This window comes from Drosophila takahashii, chromosome 3L (genome assembly GCF_030179915.1).
Source record: "Drosophila takahashii strain IR98-3 E-12201 chromosome 3L, DtakHiC1v2, whole genome shotgun sequence".
Classification (NCBI taxonomy): Eukaryota; Metazoa; Arthropoda; class Insecta; order Diptera; family Drosophilidae; genus Drosophila; species Drosophila takahashii.
The window spans coordinates 33,394,412-33,415,299 of NC_091680.1; the positions used below are offsets into that span (position 1 = coordinate 33,394,412).

The 20,888-nt window shown below is 37.2% G+C and overlaps 1 protein-coding gene across 2 annotated transcripts in view; it reads right to left on the minus strand.

Moving 5' to 3' along the window:
• Nucleotides 1-20,888, minus strand: part of Snap25 (Synaptosomal-associated protein 25kDa) — a 510,490-nt gene that overhangs the window by 354,269 nt on the left and 135,333 nt on the right. For both annotated transcript variants that reach the window (XM_044392595.2, XM_044392594.2), the window contains exon 3: nt 10,477-10,518. In XM_044392595.2, the coding sequence (XP_044248530.1) occupies nt 10,477-10,518 (42 nt within the window). The remainder of the gene's footprint in view (nt 1-10,476; nt 10,519-20,888) is intronic.

Here is a 20,888-nt window from a genome sequence, read left to right on the forward strand (position 1 = left end):
ACTCAATACCACAGCGACCACTCTCCATTGCAGCCGCATCCACCACCTTAATCCATTGCTGTTTGCCGACACCGACGAAGTTCGTTCCTTGATCACTTCTAATTCTTTTTGGTATTTCTCTTCGGCAACAAAAGTTCTTGAGACACATAATGGCGGCATCCGATGACAAATCCTTAGGCAATTCGAGGTGTATAGCTCTTGTCGTCATACAGATGAATAACGCTATCCACCTTTTTGACGTCGCCTGCCAATAGCTACCAACAGGGGACCAAGATAATCCAACCTTATATAAGTAAAGGGTCTGACACAGGCTGCAACTCTGTCCATAGGCAACTGTCCCAACAAGGGGCCTTGGCATTGCGGATAAGTTTTTGCATAACTGACAGTTAGTCTTAATGGTTTTAGCTAAACGGCGATTAGATGGTTTCCAAAATGTACCAATCTAATGGAACAGATCATGGTATCCACGTTTCGGTGTTCACACAGTTCATAATGATGCTGGGCGATCAGTAAAGTCAGTTTATGGGTTTTGGGTAATATAATAGAATGTTTTATCATAGCACTATGGGTAAATATCCCGTTTTTGGTGCAAAAAATCAAGTTTAAAAGATATTATATTGAAATTTGTTTTGTACATTAGTTGAAATTAAACAAAATTTTAAATTTTGTTATTTTTTTTTAAATTTGTCCCCGTAATAGTAGCTAACATTTCTTTTTTATTAAGTAATTGTTAAAAATTACACATGCCAACAGGCTTGTAACCATTTTATTTCGATAAATACGGCTTTTCTAAGCATAATTTGCTACTACGCCTATACTCCATCAGCTCTGGTATTTCCGGTATCTTTAATTTTAGAAAATCTTCATTTTTCTACGTCCTTTGGGATATATCTTTAAGTGTGGTCAACCAATTTTGTTACTCTTTTAGGAATCAAATAGTTACAAGTCTCTTCTGAATGATTCTTTTTGAAAATGTAATCTAACGTAACCACAAGAGAAGGTGGGATCATTCAAAGTTTGAAAGTCACAGCAAAATTTAAAAATCTTATTTGTGAACACCGTTTATAAATTAAATAAAAATATTTTCTTCTACAATGCTTTTTTGACCCAAAGATACCTTATGTCCTAAATTTATAAGCCACTCACCAAGTTTTTGTGAATTGTTTTGGATTTTTTAAAATTAATTTTTTACTTCCTTATTAGTGTCGATTCAGAAACAAAGGTTCTGATGCACTTTCTGCTAAGGAGTCAACAGGAACAATGTATTTTTCAATTATGATGTGGCTTCATAGGGAACCAAAAGTAATTAGTCCTATACATGGTGAACGCATATGTGGCTAGATAAACGCAAGTTTACCAAAAAGGAGCAAAAATGGTTAATTGTATGGCAACAAGGACACTTTTGTGGTTAATTCCTCGTTTTTACTTCTGTGCAACTCTGTGCCATTAAGTAGTTATACTCCACAAACACAATCGCTAGCTCAAATCTATAAAGATACACATATAAGACAGTTCACAGTTGGACAACAAGACACATAAAAGCAAACATTTAAGCTAATTTACATTAACAAATACCTTTGCAAGGAATTTCCATTTTCAGATTTATGAAAGTCTTCTTTCACACCACACAATTAACAAGCAAAGTAAGCTAATTTTTCTCTCAATTTTCCGACATTGCTACACACAAAAAATTTTGCTTGGTAAAATTGACCAACAAAGATAGTTACGTAACTATTAAAATAGTTACGTGTATTTTGTTTTTGCTTTGGGTTTGTGTCTTTGCTAATTGTGTGTATTTTGTTGTTGTGAAATGACTATTTACTTAGTAGAATTGACAATTTTGCTGGTTGGGGCCTGTTTGACAATTATTACAGTTGATTTTACCAAGTTTTTTTTTTGTGTGTAGGTCTCTCTATCAGGCAACTTTATTGCAGTGGCAAAACTACAGATTTGCCACCAAAAATTTTTGGAAGGCGGTTTTCTTCAGATGAAGATGTCAAGAATCGATTAGTATGGTCCATTCATTAAAATAAATTATGAAAATAAATAGGCTTATGCACCAAAATTGGGATTTTTACCCATAGTGCATAGGACCAACGCAAGTAGCCTTATCAACGCAACCTGCTAAACGAAGTACCCCGTCGTCATCCAGATCGGGCGAAAGATTCCATATGGGACTGGAATTGGTTATGGGTTGACCATTCTTTAACTGAGTTACTTCTTGGTAGAAGCAAGCGAGTTGGACTGTTTTGCATAATAGTTTTTCAGAACTACAAATTTCTTCAGCTGTTAGTACTGTAGACCTTTTAAAGATTTATTTTTGAACAGCTCGATGGCACGGCGAACCCAAGAATAGACTTGCAAAATTTTCTCGTATTTACTGAATTTGCCTATCATATCGAGTCTCATGTCCGGAGTAGCAACAAATACAAATGTTGGACGTAATTCGTTGTCATGGTCGTGAGATTTGATATCTTCAGGTGGTGACGGCCACTCGGAGCTGTCGAGATATGAAAACTGAGGTCCCTCAATCCAGACGCTTGGATCTGCCTTTGAGGACATGCGTGTGGCAGCGTCTGCGGGATTTTTTGTTCCGAGAATCCATTTCCGGGAATCCAATTATTATGATAGCATATGTGAATCCTTACGACCTTTACCTTCTGCAGTTGGTCGTACCAAGTAATCCACACGGTGTGAAGGCTCTCGGAAATAACCTCATCCCACACTGTATTTACGCGCCATAATTCTTGAATTATGATTTTGCTTTTATTACAAAAAGGTGCTATAGATCCGAAGGTGTCAAATATGGACATTATCATGGACAGAACTTGTCTCTTTGTTGGAGGTGATTTTGCTTCAGCTACGTTGTTCTGCACTCCTTTAAACATTACGATGAAACAGAACTGGTCTGATTCATGATCCCAATGAAGTCCAAGTATTTTTTCAGTGTTCGGCTCAGAGTGATTTAATTTTGTTGGCAACGTCATGAGCTCTGGTGAGTTGTTCATCCTTGCCAAATGCTCCTTTGAGTTTGACACGAATCCGCGAAGTTGTAAATTTGAGTTCAGATGAATTCGTACACAGAGAAAATTTTGACGTTCTCATCTGAGTTGAAAATGTTCTTAAAAATAGAAAGGCCTTTTTATACCTGTTACTCGTAGAGTAAAAGGGTATATTAGATTCGTGCAAAAGTATGTAACAGGTAGAAGGAAGTGTTTCCGACCCTATAAACTATATATATTCTTGATCAGGATCACTAGCCGAGTCGATCTAGCCATGGCCGTCTGTCTGCCTGTATGAACGCTGAGATCTCGGAAACTACACAGAGAAAAAAAAACAAGAACATTGCACTCAAATCATGAACATTCGTTCTTAAAAACCGGGTAAGCACAAATGTTCTCATTTCGTGTTGAATGTTCTCAATATCAGAACGAAATGGTGTTAGCTAAAAATCCGACATTAAGTTCATTTCGTTATATTTTAAAGTTGACTTTGTGCTTAAGTCAAGAACATTTTTAAATCAAATGGATGCAAAAATAAGTTCATTTGTTATATTTTCAGAAATTGTTGCTCTCAATTCTATGGCATTTTGAGTTTGATTTTAGCTAAAGATAAGAGTCTTTTAGGATCAAAAGTAATTAATAAGTAATCTTAGTTGGTAGGTAGTTGTCCAACTACCTCTTCCAAAAGTCACTTCATCCTACACCTTATAAAGGTGCGGGTTGCACTTGACTTCCAGCTAGTGTGGAAGTTTATTAAAGACTTAAGCCAGAAAAAAAGTCTTAAAGTCTCAGAATCTGACTTGGCCTTGGTTCATGAAGGGCTAGAACCAGTTCGGAATTATATATAAGACGAAAAGGGAAAATCTAATGGTAAGGTCGTATTGGAGCAAAGGAAAATGGTCTAATGCGTGCTAGGTGTCAAACAAAAACATCATAACGCGTTCTATGAAATACAAACAAATTAGAGAATAGAGTTTTGAATCATTTTAAGTTGAAATGCAACTTAATTTTGGTTCTTTCTTTAGTCCCTTTCGTTCTCAAACTAAGAACATTTTGAGATATTGTGGTTTTTGAGAACCAAATCGATTTGATTTAAGAAACATGTGCTAAAATAATAACGATTCGTTCTTATTTCCAGAACATTTTAAGCTGTACTAGATTTTGAGAACCAATTCAACTTAACTCAAGCACATTTAGAACATTTTGAACTTGAAAAAGGCCTTTCTATTTTTAAGAACATTTTCAACTCAGATGAGAACGTCAGAATTCTCTCTGTGCGGTATAGGGTAAAAGAGATAATTTTCATAAAATTATTGGACTCTTTGGACTCTAATCCTTTGATCTAAATGTACTCCATTTGTTGTGTTTTTTTTTCTATCCTTTTATTGCTATTAAAAAAGCGGTTATAGCTGTTTGACGCGGAGGTCCATATTTTTGTAAGTTTATTATTTTTCTTCCTTGATTTCTACAATTCCATTATTCCATAACAATTCTGCGTTCTCAAATTTTTGTTTTGCCACCCCTAACCGCTACTTAGGAGATTTTGCTCATTTTGACTGCAATCTGGCTCATCAAACTCTCGCTTACAAATTCGACCATGAGCGCAACCAATACTGCGACTATGAACAATAGTTTTACCAACCTGCAGAAGTCATAAGAAATAAATTAAAGACCATCTATTATCATACAGTACCCTCAACCATTTTCACCCCAAAAAGAAATTTTTGAAGTTTAGCTAAATACCACGAAGGTTGAAGACCAACAAAATATCTCGCGAGTGACCAATGTCCAATAAAGTGTCCCAAACAGAATGAGACGATTTTCAGGAATTTGACATTGACGGAAATTGGTTCGTAATTTCTTCAACTAATGTCGCTTTAAGCTCAAATTTTTAATGCAGCCCTCTGATGTTCTAAGGAACAATTTAAACGAACAGTTTGGCCGCTAGGGCCACATACTATTGGACCCCTTGTACTATTGGAGTCCTCTTCTCCCCCTCCTGCAGTACGTAAAATTTATTGTCTGCTGAACCTGGTTTACAAACTTGTTTCACTTGCAGGGATCATCTATGAACAGTTTGGACAAAACGAAATCTATTATGTGTCGAAATCTATTCCGTCAATGACACCAAAAATGGGTTTGTATGCCTTGTGGCTTGATTCAAGACGTCCCAAAAAATCAATGTGAAACATTTAAAGCGGTTCCGCTTTCTTTGGCAATCTAAAGTAACTCTCCTTCTTTTTCCCAAGTTTGTGGTTTAAGACAATACATGGAATATAGCATTTTATCTGTCGTGGAATGTTGTGCCGGAGTTGTGGAATGTAATACTCCTTTCCGATGATGTAGTTTTCTTTACAGAAAATTGTGCTTTTTCATGAGCCTGTCGAATGATTTTGCATTAAAGTTGTGGTACAACTATCAGTTCATCGTCGCACAGTGGCGCCTTTTGACTTTTTTTTTGGTAATAAATCTTAGCTTTTGAACCAGTAAAGATAACACTATGCAACATCTAAAATTTACCTCGATGGATGCTATATTTTTGAATTCGTTACTAATTTCTAAGGATTCTTAGCACAAGAACCTCAAAGTTCGAAAAATGCTGAAATTAGCCAAATTTTCGGAGGTCCCAGAGGCAAACGGATTACTGGTTTGTATTGATGTAAACTTTTTTAAAAGATTCACTATTTATCTTTCAAACACCATCATTATTATTAATTATATTAGGATTTTCTTAAAGTGTGAATCGAATCAAAGAAAACGTAGTCAAAAAACATAAAAGCATACAGCTGTGGTCAAAATAGTAAAAGTGTTGCCGCCCTGTGTTTTTATAAGTTTGTTGTTGTAACTTTTCTTATCCAATTAGTCTAATAGTACAATTATAATCAATACAATATTACCAGAAAATAATAAATTACAACAACAAACTTTTGAAAACAAAATGGTGGCAACAGTACTACTATTTTGACCGCATCTGTATACTTTTATGTTTTTTGACTATCTTTTCTAGAATTTGTTTCTTCCTTAAAATAAATCCTAAAATTATTCTAAGTATGGGGTTTGAAAGATAAAGAATGTATCTTTTAAAAAAACTTTAACATCAAAACAAACCATGAATCCGTTTGCCTCTGAGACCTCCGGAAAGTAGGCCAGTTTCAGCATTTTTCGGACTTTGAGGTCCTTGTGCTAAAAATCCTTGCGTCGGGGAAGTTTTTGGAAAACAAAGTTTAACTTGGGAATTCCTAACGAATTCAAAAATATAGCATCCATCGAGTTAAATTTAAAAAGCATTAATTTTGCTGCACAGCGTAATTGAATGATATAAAATTAATGTTTGAGACAGAGAGTGGGGGTGGCAGGTTCGTCCTTACAAATCGGCAAAGTCAAAATTTATGAACAAACTCATTTTTTTTTCGACGAAAATATTTTTTTAAAAGTTTTTTTATGCGTTTTGATTTTTAAAAATTATAAAAAAAATTTTTGAAAAAGAAATTACTCCAGCTTACAAAATTAAATTTTCCCTCTTTCTTATCGAAGACAATCTAAATTTTCCGGTAAGTACATCTCCCTGATTAAGAAATGTGCACTTAACATTTTTTTTAAGGTGCCAATTTTTTTTAAAGTTCAAAAAACGTTTTTGGCCTTTTTTTATTTTCTATATCGAGCTCTGATAACCTTATTTGGGTCATCTTAGACTCATTTTACACTCATGAAATCCGAAATTAGTTTTATAATTTCTACTTAAAGATGCAACTTTAAGCAAACTAATAAGTCCATCAGCTCAAAAATAAACCAAGGGTTCCATTTTATATACGGCCCTGTCTACCTGAAGAAGTCTGAAGTCTTTTTCAGCACTATTTCACTAATCAAACAAAAACGACCCATTAAATAAAACATTAAAAAGTTTTCTCATTTGGCACGTTTTCTTCAAAAAGTACAGCTGTACATGCATTTTGCATTGTAGCGTGCCATATGTGAAACATTTCTTAAATTATATTATGTGTTATTTAAAAGAAATCTATGATAGCTATTATTGACATTTTCATGTTGCATTGTTGATTAATTAATTTCTGGATCCTAAAACAAAATATAGGACAAACCGACAAACACACATGAAGGTTTCATTTTGCAAATGACGCAAAAATTAAAAAAAAAATGGTCATAACTTTTGAACTTTTGGTCAGATTGGGACAATGTTGGGCTCGTTCAACACACTTTTACAAAAAAAATATTTAAATTTATATAGAAATTCGTTCTAATCCACCGGGTTTTTAATTTTTTTCTTTTTTCCTTTCATGAAAATTTTTTCTAAAGCAATAAAGTTCTGAAAAATTTTAGAATCAAAGTTTAAAATGAATAATAATACCTTTAGATAGGTATATAACTTGTTTCAATTTTATCAGATTTTCAATTCTTAGTAGTTGGTACTTAGAATTACTTACTAACTTAGTACTGCTTAGTACTTAGTAGTCTTCTCTCAATTCGTCATTCCGTGGACTACCGTCAACAGAGATATGCCTACATAACAATGTAGGTCCTACGCACAGCAAGTTTATTTCGGCCGAGCGCCACGCCCCCTCTAACGCCCACAATCGCCCACTAACGATTTTAAAATGTGTCTGGCGTCCACACCTTTAAAGATTTCCGTGAAGTATAAATGCAATTTTGTTGCGTATATTTATACCTATCAAAATGTAGAAGACATTTTTCAAATCGGACCATTCATTAAAAAGTTATGCGCAATCAAAAATATGTTATATATCCATCTCCCTCGCACTCCCTTTAGCTGAGTGACGGGTATTAGATAGTCGGGACAGCAACCCGACTATAGCGTTATCTCTTGTTTTTTTATCCTTTACCATTTATTTGAATCAATATTTTTAGAATTAGTCTAAATCTTATTAGGAACTTAAGAACAGTAAAACTGGTTATTAGGGTTATTAAGAATTAAAATGGTAAACGAAACATTTTAATATAATCCATAATGGCCTTTACCATTTGGGAGATAATTTTCGGTACACCCTTAAGTGTTAAAAAAATTTTCCTGACTCCAGGTAAAATAAAATTTTTTATTATTGGGTTTTTTTAATTTAAAAGCTTTTTTATACTTACGAGCTAGAAAAAGATCATCGTAAGAGTCAAATAGGGGCCGTTCTTTTGCAAACCAAACCCATTTTTTGATTCACATTTTTACTTTTCCAAAAACCTTACATATAAGTTGGGTCATAAGTTTGTAACGCAGTGAAAGAGATTTAAAACTTTCACAGTCGTCATAAAACATGTGTACGCATATCAAGTTTGAAAAGCGCCCCGATCGGACGTCTATATCCTACACCTTCCGCACAATATTTTATTTTTGCTGTTCTAGTCAAATTTTTATTTGAGATGTCTGCAAGGGTATTAAAAATTCGGCTTGCCAAAGTTAGCTTCCTTCCTAGTTTTTTTAAATAACTTGGATATTTAACTAAGAATTATGAAATAATGTAACAAATGTAACCACCGATAAGAAAAATTTTTATTTAGTTAAAAAGGAAACTACCATATTTATAACCTTTGCAGAGGGTATTATAATTTCAGTAAGATGTTTGCAAGGCAGTGAAGGAGACGTTTCCGACCCCATAAAGTATATATATTCTTGATCAGGGTCACTAGCCGAGTCGATATAGCCATGACAGTCTGTCCGTCTGTCTGTCTGTCCGTCCGTATGAACGCTGTGATCTACAAACTACAAAAGCTAGAAGGTTGAGATTTCCCACACATATTCTTGGGCTTCATACGCAGCGCAAGTTTATTTCAGCGGAGCGCCCCCTCTAACGGCCAAAATCGCCCACTAACGATTTTAAAATTTCCGAGGAGTGTAAATGCAATTTTGTTGTGTATATTTATACCTATCGAAATGTAAAAGACATTTTTAAAATCGAATCATTTATTAAAAAGTTATACGCGATCAAAAAATGTTATATATCCATCTCCCTCGCATTCCCTTTTGCCGAGTGACGGGTATTATATAGCCGGGACACCAACCCGACTATAGCGTTCCCTCTTGTTTTTCCTATTAATTTCCATTTTATTTTCCGACCGTTCCTCTTGCAGATATATGATATAGTGATCCGATTTTCTAAAAGTTTTATTCAAAACTCAGAAATATATAAAAAATAATATTCCCAATACTAATATTTAAAAAAAAACCGAAGCTAGAATTAAAAAAAATTTTTTTTTTGATTCTCCCTATGGGAGCTATAAGATATAGTCGTCCGATCCGATCGGTTCCGACTTATATACTACCTGCAATAGAAAGAAGACTTTTGGTAAAGTTTCAAGCCGATAGCTTCAAAACTGAGAGACTAGTTTGCGTAGAAACGGACAGACAGACGGACCGTCAGACAGACATAGCTAGATCGACTCGTCTGGTGATGCTGATCAAGACGGAAACGTCTTCTTCACTGCGATACACTTTGTATTATCTAGACCTTAATAAGCAATTTATATGTTTTTAAACGCAGGTTATATCTTTTGTATCTTCTGCTAAGTCTACCACCGACTCTGGATCAAATACTCTATTTTTGCCCATTGCAAATGGAACACGCTTTTGAGTTGTCGGTGCTATTTGTCTTTGACTATATTGTCAATGATCATTTCATCACTCGTGAGGGATATTTTTTTTCCTCACTTTTTCATCATTTTATTTTCCTCACTCATGATGAATATTTTTCGATCAGTGAGCGATATGTATTTGAATGAGCAAAGATGACAATTTGTTTATATCGTGATTGATATATATTTATTTTCATCACAGTCAGCTTTTTTTGAGGGATATTTAAAATGAGTGATGCTTACGAACCTTAGTTAGCCTTATTGTGTACGTCAATATCTTGCAACAATTTTGTATAAAAGGTCTTTCACAATTTTTGTCTGGCAAACTTATAAATTTTACACTTTTTCAACGCAATTGAATACCCTAATTAATTTTTTCATTTTTTCACCTACTGCGTAGAAATCCGGCTACCTACGTTTCTTTTGAATTTATTTTTCTGAAACCTTTTCTTTTTAAAGTTAAATAAATATGTATTTCTTCTTGTTGGTAAAACAATGTATTGAGCTTTTTTTCATTTAGGGCTTGTTAAAAAAATGTGATCACGTCAAGAAATTTTGATTCATATGAAGTTTTTTGTTTTGGACGACTTTTTATTAGGTTGAAAACCATCTCTTAAAATAAGACAGGTGCTCGAAAATGTAAAAAAATTAGGTAACAAATCAATGCTTATAGTATATGTACAGTCAAGTCAAAAATGTGAAATCCGCTCAGTTTGTAACAGAACGGCCCATATTTTTATGTTCTTCTCTCTTCTCTTATGGTGGTCTTATATTTTTATTCTAAGACATCCAAGTATAAACATAAGACCGTATTCATAATAAGAAACAATTTGTTGAGCTATGATACTCAATTATATTATAATATGTTGGCTTATTTTCTTACCTCTTCGCAGAGAGCAAGCATACGTCTCGTACTTTCCAGGGACTGAAACGAAAAAGTATTTGCTTTAAATTACTATGTTACATAAAGAATTTAAGGGTTATACATTGTATAATATACAAATAATTTACAAAAGAACCGATTTGTAGACATTCGATATAAGCCAGACTTTTTTCACTTGTTTTACTAAACGTGAACAATCACAAAAAACCCTTGTCCAAAGAATTGAATTTAATGATGACTTTGATTTTTGTATGAAAACAAATTTTTTTTTTATACTCGTTACCATTGTAAATTGTAGAGTAAAAGGGTATATTGCTGTTCAATTGTGACCGTGCCGAAAGTGATGTACACGGCTGTCACAGTAAAAGGGCTCTTGGGATTAGTTAAACGACTGAAGTCATATATAACAATTCAATCTTTAATTCACTATTTTTATAACGGTTACACTTCACTATGGTTCGTTAATTTAATATTCGCAATGGAAAGAAAATAAACGAGGACGGAAGCTAACTTAGGCAAGCCTAAGTTTTAATATCTTTGCAGATTTCACGAATGAAAACTTCAGCAAAATATTCTATAATTGAAAAAAATAAAAATTTAAAATATTTCACCCTATTGTTCCTATGGGAGCTATATGATATAGACATCCGATCAGCACGCGCTTTTACCCTGACCAAGGTATGCGTAAAAGAATAAGATTTAGAAAGATTCATGTCAAAAGCTCTTACACTGAGCTAAATATCTTCATTTTTAGAAAGCTATAACCGATTGTTCCCATGGAAGCTATAGGACATCAAATAAAAACACCTCTTAGCGAGGTAAAAAACACCTTTAACATACAGTTCTGATATCAACATTTGTGACAAAAAATTATTACATTCGTCCTTACATACACTTTCTAAAATTTTCTGATTCGGCCCGCCTTAGCAAACTATTCCAGCCTTTTTATACCCTTGCAGAGGGTATTATGATTTCAGTCAGAAGTTTGCAACGCAGTGAAGGAGACGTTTCCGACCCCATAAAGTATATATATTCTTGATCAGCATCACAAGACGAGTCGATCTAGCCATGTCCGTCTGTCCGTCTGTCCGTCTGTCCGTCTGTCCGTCCGTCTGTCCGTCTGTCCGTCTGTCTGTTTCTACGCAAACTAGTCTCTCAGTTTTTGAGCTATCGGGACAAAACTTTCGCAAAAGTCTTCTTTCTATTGCAGGTAGTATATATGTCGGAGCCGACCGGATCGGACAACTATATCTTATAGCTCCCATAGGAACAATCGGAAAAAAAAAACTTTAAAAAATTCTAGCTTCGGTGTTTTTTGAAATATTACCTTCTACTTTTGGGGATGTTATTTTTTAAATATTTCTGAATTTCGAATAAATTTTTTTAAAAATCGGACTACTATATCATATAGCTGCCATAGGAACGATCGGAAAATTAATGGAAAAGTAATAGGAAATAAATTCAAGCTTCTTTGGTTTTTATTGTATTATCTTCTACTCTAGGATATGACTCTTTTTAAATATTTCCGAATTTCAATTTTAATTTGATCAAAATCGGACGACTATATCATATAGCTGCCATAGGAACGATCGGAAAATTAATGAGAAATATTAGAAAATTGAACATTTTTGCGATTTGTTAATTAATAGGAATGATCTGCAAGGGTATATAAGCTTCGGCTGGCCGAAGCTAGCTTCCTTTCTTGTTTTTCTTCACTCCTCACAGGCTTTTTTATTGCAGCGTGCCGAATGAGAACATTTTAGAAAGTGTATGTAATGACGAATGTAACAAGAAAGGAAGCTAGCTTCGGCCAGCCGAAGCTTATATACCCTTGCAGATCATTCCTATTAATTAACAAATCGCAAAAATGTTCAATTTTCTAATATTTCTCATTAATTTTCCGATCGTTCCTATGGCAGCTATATGATATAGTCGTCCGATTTTGATCAAATTAAAATTGAAATTCGGAAATATTTAAAAAGAGTCATATCCTAGAGTAGAAGATAATACAATAAAAACCAAAGAAGCTTGAATTTATTTCCTATTACTTTTCCATTAATTTTCCGATCGTTCCTATGGCAGCTATATGATATAGTAGTCCGATTTTTAAAAAAATTTATTCGAAATTCAGAAATATTTAAAAAATAACATCCCCAAAAGTAGAAGGTAATATTTCAAAAAACACCGAAGCTAGAATTTTTTAAAGTTTTTTTTTTCCGATTGTTCCTATGGGAGCTATAAGATATAGTTGTCCGATCCGGTCGGCTCCGACATATATACTACCTGCAATAGAAAGAAGACTTTTGCGAAAGTTTTGTCCCGATAGCTCAAAAACTGAGAGACTAGTTTGCGTAGAAACAGACAGACGGACAGACGGACAGACGGACGGACAGACGGACAGACGGACAGACGGACATGGCTAGATCGACTCGTCTTGTGATGCTGATCAAGAATATATATACTTTATGGGGTCGGAAACGTCTCCTTCACTGCGTTGCAAACTTCTGACTGAAATCATAATACCCTCTGCAAGGGTATAATAATTTTTCGTCACAAATGTTGATATCAGAACTTTTGTATGTTGAAGGTGCGATCGTCACTAGTTTTTTACCTCGTTAAGAGGTGTTTTTATTTGATATCAGAAGTTTTTCTTTGTTTACTTTTGCTCTCACAAGAGCTAATATATGTTAACACTGTTAAGGAGTAATTATAAGTCGATACAGATCTTGGGTGATTTTTGGATCACCCTAGTGTTCAGTTGCAAAATCAGCATAAACATCTTTAGAGGCCGTGCCTGGTTCTTATTGGTGCACTGTATGGTGAGTTATGTTGATTTTGCTAGTGTCAGCACTTTGCTGCACGAGCGGTCGGATTACCGGCCGCGCATAGCTTACGTAAAGTCAAATATGTTTTTAGTTTTACTTGGACATTCATTAAAGAGCATTGGCTTGAGTATAAAACTCCGGCATTGGCCGTCAACATTTACTTTATTAATTAAAATTGGTTATCGAGCTGATCAAAATTAATACAGTCAAACTTCACATACACATACAGGGAAAAAATAAATATTTACACAAAATTAAAAATTTTTTACAGTTTAAATAAAGCAATTGTAAAGGTGACTTATAGATAAAGGGAATTAATATTAGCCGTCCCTAAATAAAATTTTCTTTCGGACGCCAAGCACCCGGTTATTAATATAAAATTATAATATACAAAATTCAATATGTCGAATTAAAACATTCGGCCTTCCAATAACTTGTGTTTAGTGTCAACTAATTAGTGGCCTTATGAGTTTTCCAGGCCCATATAGGGAAACTAGAAAAAGACTTGACAGTGACAGTGAAGAAGAATTAATCCGTAGCTATCAACCAGCACGGGCACAACAAGAAAATAACGCAGAAAACATGAACGCGGCACAAATAGAGGCGGTAATTCAGGCCGCATTAGCTATCCAAGAACAGAGGCTTAGAGCCGAATTCGCGGGTCAGATCAATGCCGTTAATTAACAGCTTCAGAGCTTGCGTATAGAAGCGCCAGAGGTAGAATGTTACCAGAGGGTAAAGGTAGTACCGGGAGCACCACAGTGCGGTATATCATTACATATAGTGAAGTCAATTCCAGATTTTACTGGCGTACAAGATGAGTACGTGGCATGGATGCAATCCGCCACCGATGCTTATGAATTATTCGAGGCTTACGAGGGCAGTTCCGCGCATTACCAAGCCGTTACTATTATTAGAAACAAAATTAAGGGACCAGCGCGCGCGCTGCTAGTTTCTTATAATACAGTGCTTAATTTTAAAGCCATACTAGCTAGATTAGACTGCTCCTACGCAGATAAAACATCTTTGCGCCTATTACGACAGGTACTTGAGTCGGTCCGCCAGGGCGACCAAACACTCATGCAGTATTACGATGAGGTCGAAAGAAAATTGACCCTCGTTACAAACAAAATTAACATGACACATGATGACGAAAGGGCTTCATTACTTAATTCAGAGGTTAGGGCTGACGCCCTACACGTATTTATTTTCAGCACAGCCAAAAGACCTGCCAGCAGCACTGGCATTAGCTAGAGAGGCAGAGGCCAGTATCGAACGAAGTATGTTCGCGGCCACATATGACAAAGTAGCTGAGCAAAGAAGTCAAAATACATATTATCACAAGGGCCAGCACAAAGCTCCCGAGAAACAAGGGAAAAATTCTGGTGCCGACCACGGACCAGAAAAAAATCCCCATTTTTTCAAAAAGCCAAACAAGTATCAGAACAACCATTCATGGCGTAAACAGGAAAACTGGGTAGATCAGGGTTAACAAAATCAATCGCAGGAACCTATGGATATTGATCCATCATATTCCAAAGTCCGACATCCTACGAGTTTTAGACAGGGAAACAACAATCAATACCAAAATTTGCAGGGCCCAAAAAGACCAAACTCTTCGGAGAGATATTTTTCTCAAAAAAGCTGTTTTTTTCATTAGCATTTTGGGGGGGGGGGGGGGGGGGCTGGTAGGGGGTGGGGTCTAACATAATTTTAGACCATAAGTATGTTCGCCAATATGGCTTTGAATCCTTTAAAGATTACGTTCCCCCTATACGATTTTTGGGGTCCCAAATCGACCCACCCTGATGACAGTGTCTTATTTGACGGTAACGACCTCGTCAATTTTTTAGATAAAGGTCTCGCTTGCCCTTCATTGAGCGAGGGCTGGCGGTGAAAACTATAAAAATCCTCATAGACACTGGAGCGGCAAAGAGTTATGTAAAGCCCCTAAAGGAGCGGAAGAACATAATGCCTGTCGACTCCCCATTCACTGTGAGTTCCATTCATGGCTCCAGTAATATAAAAGAAAAATGCTTCATGCACATATTCGGCCTAAAGGCTCAATTTTTTTTACTCGATACTATCAACACTTTTGATGCCATAATAGGTTCTGATTCTCCACAAACGGAGGAAAGTATGAATTTTGTCATCTACCCTTTGGACTAAAAAATGCGGGAAGCATCTGTGGCGACCAATCTGGCAACCCGAAGCTAACAGCTGAGGTCATAAAATAACTCTGGATCGATATCAAAATTGGATGGATATCGATCTCTCTCTCTCTTGCGGCGCAACTAGCATAAAGTACACACAATTGTTACTCAACCGATTAATATTAAAATAAAGTTAAGTTAAGAGTTAATCTCTACATTGGTGACCCCGCAAACAAGAACACCGCAACAAGCACTATGAATGACAGCCAAGAGAATGGAAATGTTCCACCAGCCTCGCCCGACGTGTTTGAGACTCCACATGGTAGCGGCAATGTCACGCCGGTTGTGGAGACAATCAGCACATGCAAGCTCCCTGCATTTTGGAAACAACATGTTCCGTTATGGTTTCTCCAAGTCGAGGCGCAATTCCAATGCAACCGTATCACATCGGACAATATTCGCTACTATCACCTCCTTAGCGCTTTAGACGTTGAGGTTATGTCCGAAGTCTCTGATGTTCTCGCTCAGCCACAGGATTCCAATAAGTATATGGACCTTAAGTCGATCATCATTCAGCGCTTTACAGAATCCCCGGATCGACAACTGCAGCGTTCCTTACTTGAGCTAGACCTCGGGGACAAGAAGCCCTCTCATCTATTACGGCAAATGACGACACTTGCTGGTGGTCGCGCATCCAGTGACGCCTTACGAGTTCGATGGCTCTCCCAACTCCCTCAGCATGTACAGCGAGGTTTAAAAGTTCTGCGTTCAGCTTCTATAGAAGAGCAAACTGAACTTGCCGACATTCTCATGGAGGACGAAACCACTTCTTTCGTTATGGCTGCTGGACATTCTTCATCTCAATCGCGAGGAAACAAATTCGACCAACCCCACTCGGTTTCTAGGGACTCCATGGACGAAGTAAAACGCGAACTGGCTGCTATCAAGACTTCAATGTCCCTTTTGCAAAATAATTTGCGTTCCAGCAATTCTAGTCAAGCCGTTCAGAATAGAGAGCAAGGGCGAGCATCTCGTCTATATTCTTATCATGCTAAATTTGGAAATAACGCTCGATAGTTTTCGCCGCCCTGTTCGTGGGCCCAGTCACAGGGAAACTAAAAAAGCTGTCATCCGTACAGGCAGCCGATGACAGCAGAAGTCTGAATGCTCGCCTCTCTAAAGAATATCGACTACACATTTACGATCGCTGCACTAACATCAAATTTCTTATTGATTCCGGATCAGTCATCTCACTCATTCCGCTTTTATTAGTAAAAAATAGCCTATGTCGCAAGGACGAATTCAAACTATACGCTGCAAATACATCAGTAATTGATACCTACGGGACTTTAAATCTGACGTTTGGCCTTAACCTACAACGCAAATTGTGCTGGCAATTCGTCGTCGCTAACGTCCAACCAGCAATCATTGGTGCGGATTTTCTTACATATCATGGTCTGATCATTGACTTCAAGGGCAAACGCCTCATTGATTCTTTAACGTCCACATCAACAAAAGGAGAGGTGACGGAAACAAAAGTCTATAACATTTCTACAATCAACTCACACAACTTCGCCGAAGTAGATCAGCCATATTCCAATCTACTTGGTCGCTTTTTGGACATAACACGACATAATAAACCCCCTGCAACGCGCGTAAGCAATGACGTAGCACATTACATTAAGACACATCCTATGGGAACTATAAGATATAATAATACCCTCTGCAAGAATATAATGACATACGGATGCAATTGATTACCAAGAGAGAATCAGATGGGTCATGTTAGCATGAGATTGGGAGGCGACACAGTTTGGAGATGAAGCGCTTCTGACTGCCTGATTTGGTTTTTAACGTTACGACTCAAACGAGGGAATCCTCTCCAGGATGTAGACTGGTGATTCTACCGAGCGTCCATTGCGATGGTGGCAGTTGATCGTCCTTGATAAGTACTAATTCGTTGATTTCAAAATTATACGTTTCCTGACACCATTTTGGGCGAGTTTAAAGATGGGACAGCCAATTTCGGCTCCATTGTGTCCGAAATTGACGGATCAAATTTTGATGAGACAGAAATTGCTCACGAAACGACGCGTTTTGAGGGCGACAATGGGCAGGTGCGAGAAGTGTGTCGCCGATGAAAAAATGTGCCGGCGTAAGAGCTTCTAAGTCGTCTGGAACCGCTGTTAGCGGGCAAAGTGGGCGAGAGTTTGGGCAAACTTCAATCCTGATGAGCACCGTTGCGAGTTCCTCATAAATTTGCTTGTGATCGCCGACGATCCTCTTTGACGTAATGCTGGACGGATTTGACACTAACCTCCCAAAGGGAGTATGGCGGAGTGATTTACCGTAGCAGTGCCGCTTTGATTTCGATTTCCCCGGTATACTCAACGCCGGTCTCAATGAATGCGGTTCGGTGTGTTGACTCTATGTACCGGCAGGTCACCTATCAATTTACTTCCAAAGCAAGGGAGCACGTAATGCATTTCGGAAGGATTGTCCGGACGGCATTTTCTTCCATTTGGAACCAGAACTTGCCCTGCAGGAAAAATGCGAACTAGTCTGAAAAACAACTAGCTATACAACTAATATAAAGCAACCGGAATTTATCTGAATGCATTTGGGCTACACAGGGTCTAGAAAATTTGTGCTAGTCGAAAAAATGATTAATAAAAAACTAGTAAAAAATAAACTTATCTCGGACTAGTACCTTTCTGACAGAAAAAACCTTAAAAATATTTAACTGGTAGAACAAATACATGTTAGGGTCTAGTTAAAAGGCAACTGGAATTTAACTAGTTGCAAATGAAACACATATGATCCAAAAATATAGCCTAGAGTGTAAATGTCTTGGGAAATTTAGCACTAAACATATCAAACACTCGAGGTCCTCGGTTCAATCCCCTGTCTTTGTACATTTTTTTTTGTTTTTTGTTTGCTAGGTGATGCTTTAGTTTTATTTTAAACTTTGTTTAATCTGTCCGAGGCAATATATATGTGAAAAATCACTGTTTATGAATTATGTCACACTAAAATTCATAAACCTTGTTAGGGCATTACAAAATGTGATGCGTGTATGGCTCAATCAGTTAGTGTGTCTACAAATCCAAAGGTCCAGGGTTCAAGTCCTAGAGAGGGCGACTTGCCTCAAAAAAAGTAAGTTTGTTTTAATTCCATTTATTTATTACTGTATTTAATAATTTACTGTATTTGATTACATAATAATTATCAGAAATTCTCTAAGGACCGCGCCTATTAATTGGATACTAAATTAGGAGAGCGTCAAGTTGGGCATCGTCAAGTACTAGTGAAATCCAATCACTTGATGGTTTAGAGATTAATTTTTAGTTTTTTCGTGAAAATATTTTTTTTAGTGTAGTTTAACAGCTGTAACCATAAATTGGTTAATAGTCACTAGTGCAAAACTAGTAGCAAATGGACTAGTTGTTTCCGACGACAAGCATATGAAAAATGGACCACTTCGTTACATGGAAATGGACATAACTTGAACTAGTTAACCTTCTTGACCCAACTAGTATTTTAATAGTCCAAAACTGATTCCGTTTCCTGCAGGGTGTACCTTGTGTGGGCCAGAGTAAGATTAGCGCCGCCATGCAGGGTAGCCTGATGTGATTTCTGAATTACCAATTCTGTAAAGAAATGACGCTGCGGTAAGATAATTGGATGCTTGTGATCGAAAGGAAGACTGGAATGCTTGAGACGACCGCGAACGCTCAAGATGTTGTCGTCAAGGAAGGGAGCACCTTACGGAATCTTACTTAAGATGCTTTAAGAAGGCAAATGATTTCTTGTGAGGATCGCGTGGATGTCGGATTGAAAGGTTTCGCCTTGTACGAAGTGCATTATCCAGTTCCACCGTCGACACCTGATTGTAATATCTGTTTTTGTTCGATTGAGCGTTGTGACAAAAGCGCAGAACGTATGCGATGACTCGGACGCTCAATGATATTAAAGTCTACCTGGGTCGTGTGCGAATGAACTCTTATGGATTTTCTTCTCTACTCATCAAACTTTGTATTTGGTAATTCTGTGTCCGGCCACTGACTAGGGTGTTGACTTAACCATGACGGTACGTGCCACCAGAGATCAAAGGTGGAGATTTCTGATGCTGGATTATCCGTCGTGGGAACATGTCTCCATTGATGATTGGCGATGAACGTCCTATTAATTGGTGACATATCCTTTGATCCAGTGGAGAACGCTCGTGGCGTCCGTCCAGTATGTCGTTTTTCCAATGATTGGTCGCTATTACCCACTTGGTTAGTTGGATATCCTGACTAAAAGCTGGCGTATACCGTAGGCTGCGATGTATTCGGATTTTGTTGATGTCCTCCAGATTGACACGAGCAAGCTTAAGGTTTTGACTGTATCAGAGCTGTCCCAGCTTCGTGAAGTTGGATTGCATTTGTTTGATGGAGGAATATGTTACATGACCATGTCGTTGCTAGACCATTCTCTCAATTACATATTTGCGGATTTTAGAGCGTTCCGGATTTGTAAGGTCTTGTTTTGTGCTGCTGAGATGGTGTGATCACCGGAAAGAATATCGTCGACGTAGATTTCGTGTTGTAATACCTCTTCTGCCAGTGGATAATTTTCGCGTCCATCTTCTGCAATTTGACAAATTACTCTGATGGCGGTAAATGGTGCCGAAGCGGTACCGAACGTTACAGTTGTTTGACAATATAGTTTGATGTTTCCTTCCGCCGCCCGCCATAAAATTCGCTGATACTGTGTGTCGTCCGGATTTACGTCGATGTAACGGTACATGCGCTGGATGTCGGCAGTGAACACATATCGGTATTGTCTCCAATTCAGCAACACTGCAGAAAGATCATTTTGTAGCGTGGGTCCTAAGGACAAAACATCGTTTAGAGATCGACCGTTTGAGGTTTTTGCCGATGCGCTGAATACAATGCGCTGTTTGGTGGTGAGACTGTCTTCTTTATAGACAGCATGATGAGGGAGATCGCACGATTCGACCCCACAGGATTTTGTGGAGGTAATAACTGTTGATCTCTCATTTGAGATCGCTGGTGTAATTTGTCACAATTCAAAATGCTCTTCTATTTCCTCTTTGAAGCGAATCCATTTGACCGGATCTCGTTAACGCCGCTCTAGTTGAAAAAACGTGTTTAGTGCGACTTGATGCGATTTTCCAAGGGTCATTGTGGGATCGAAATACCATTTGAAAGTTAATCGAACCATAAAACTACCGTTTGGTTGACGTGTGTGCATTTCCTTAAAGAAGGACTCACACCACCGCTCTTTGTCAGAGAGAAGAGATCAGCTTTTGACAGATTCCGTATCTAGGTTTGATGACAGCGAACAGTAAAAGTGTGGACTGAATCCTGGAATTTGCCAAGTATCATCCAACCTAGATGAGAATTTGTCCAATGGGTTCGTCTGGAGC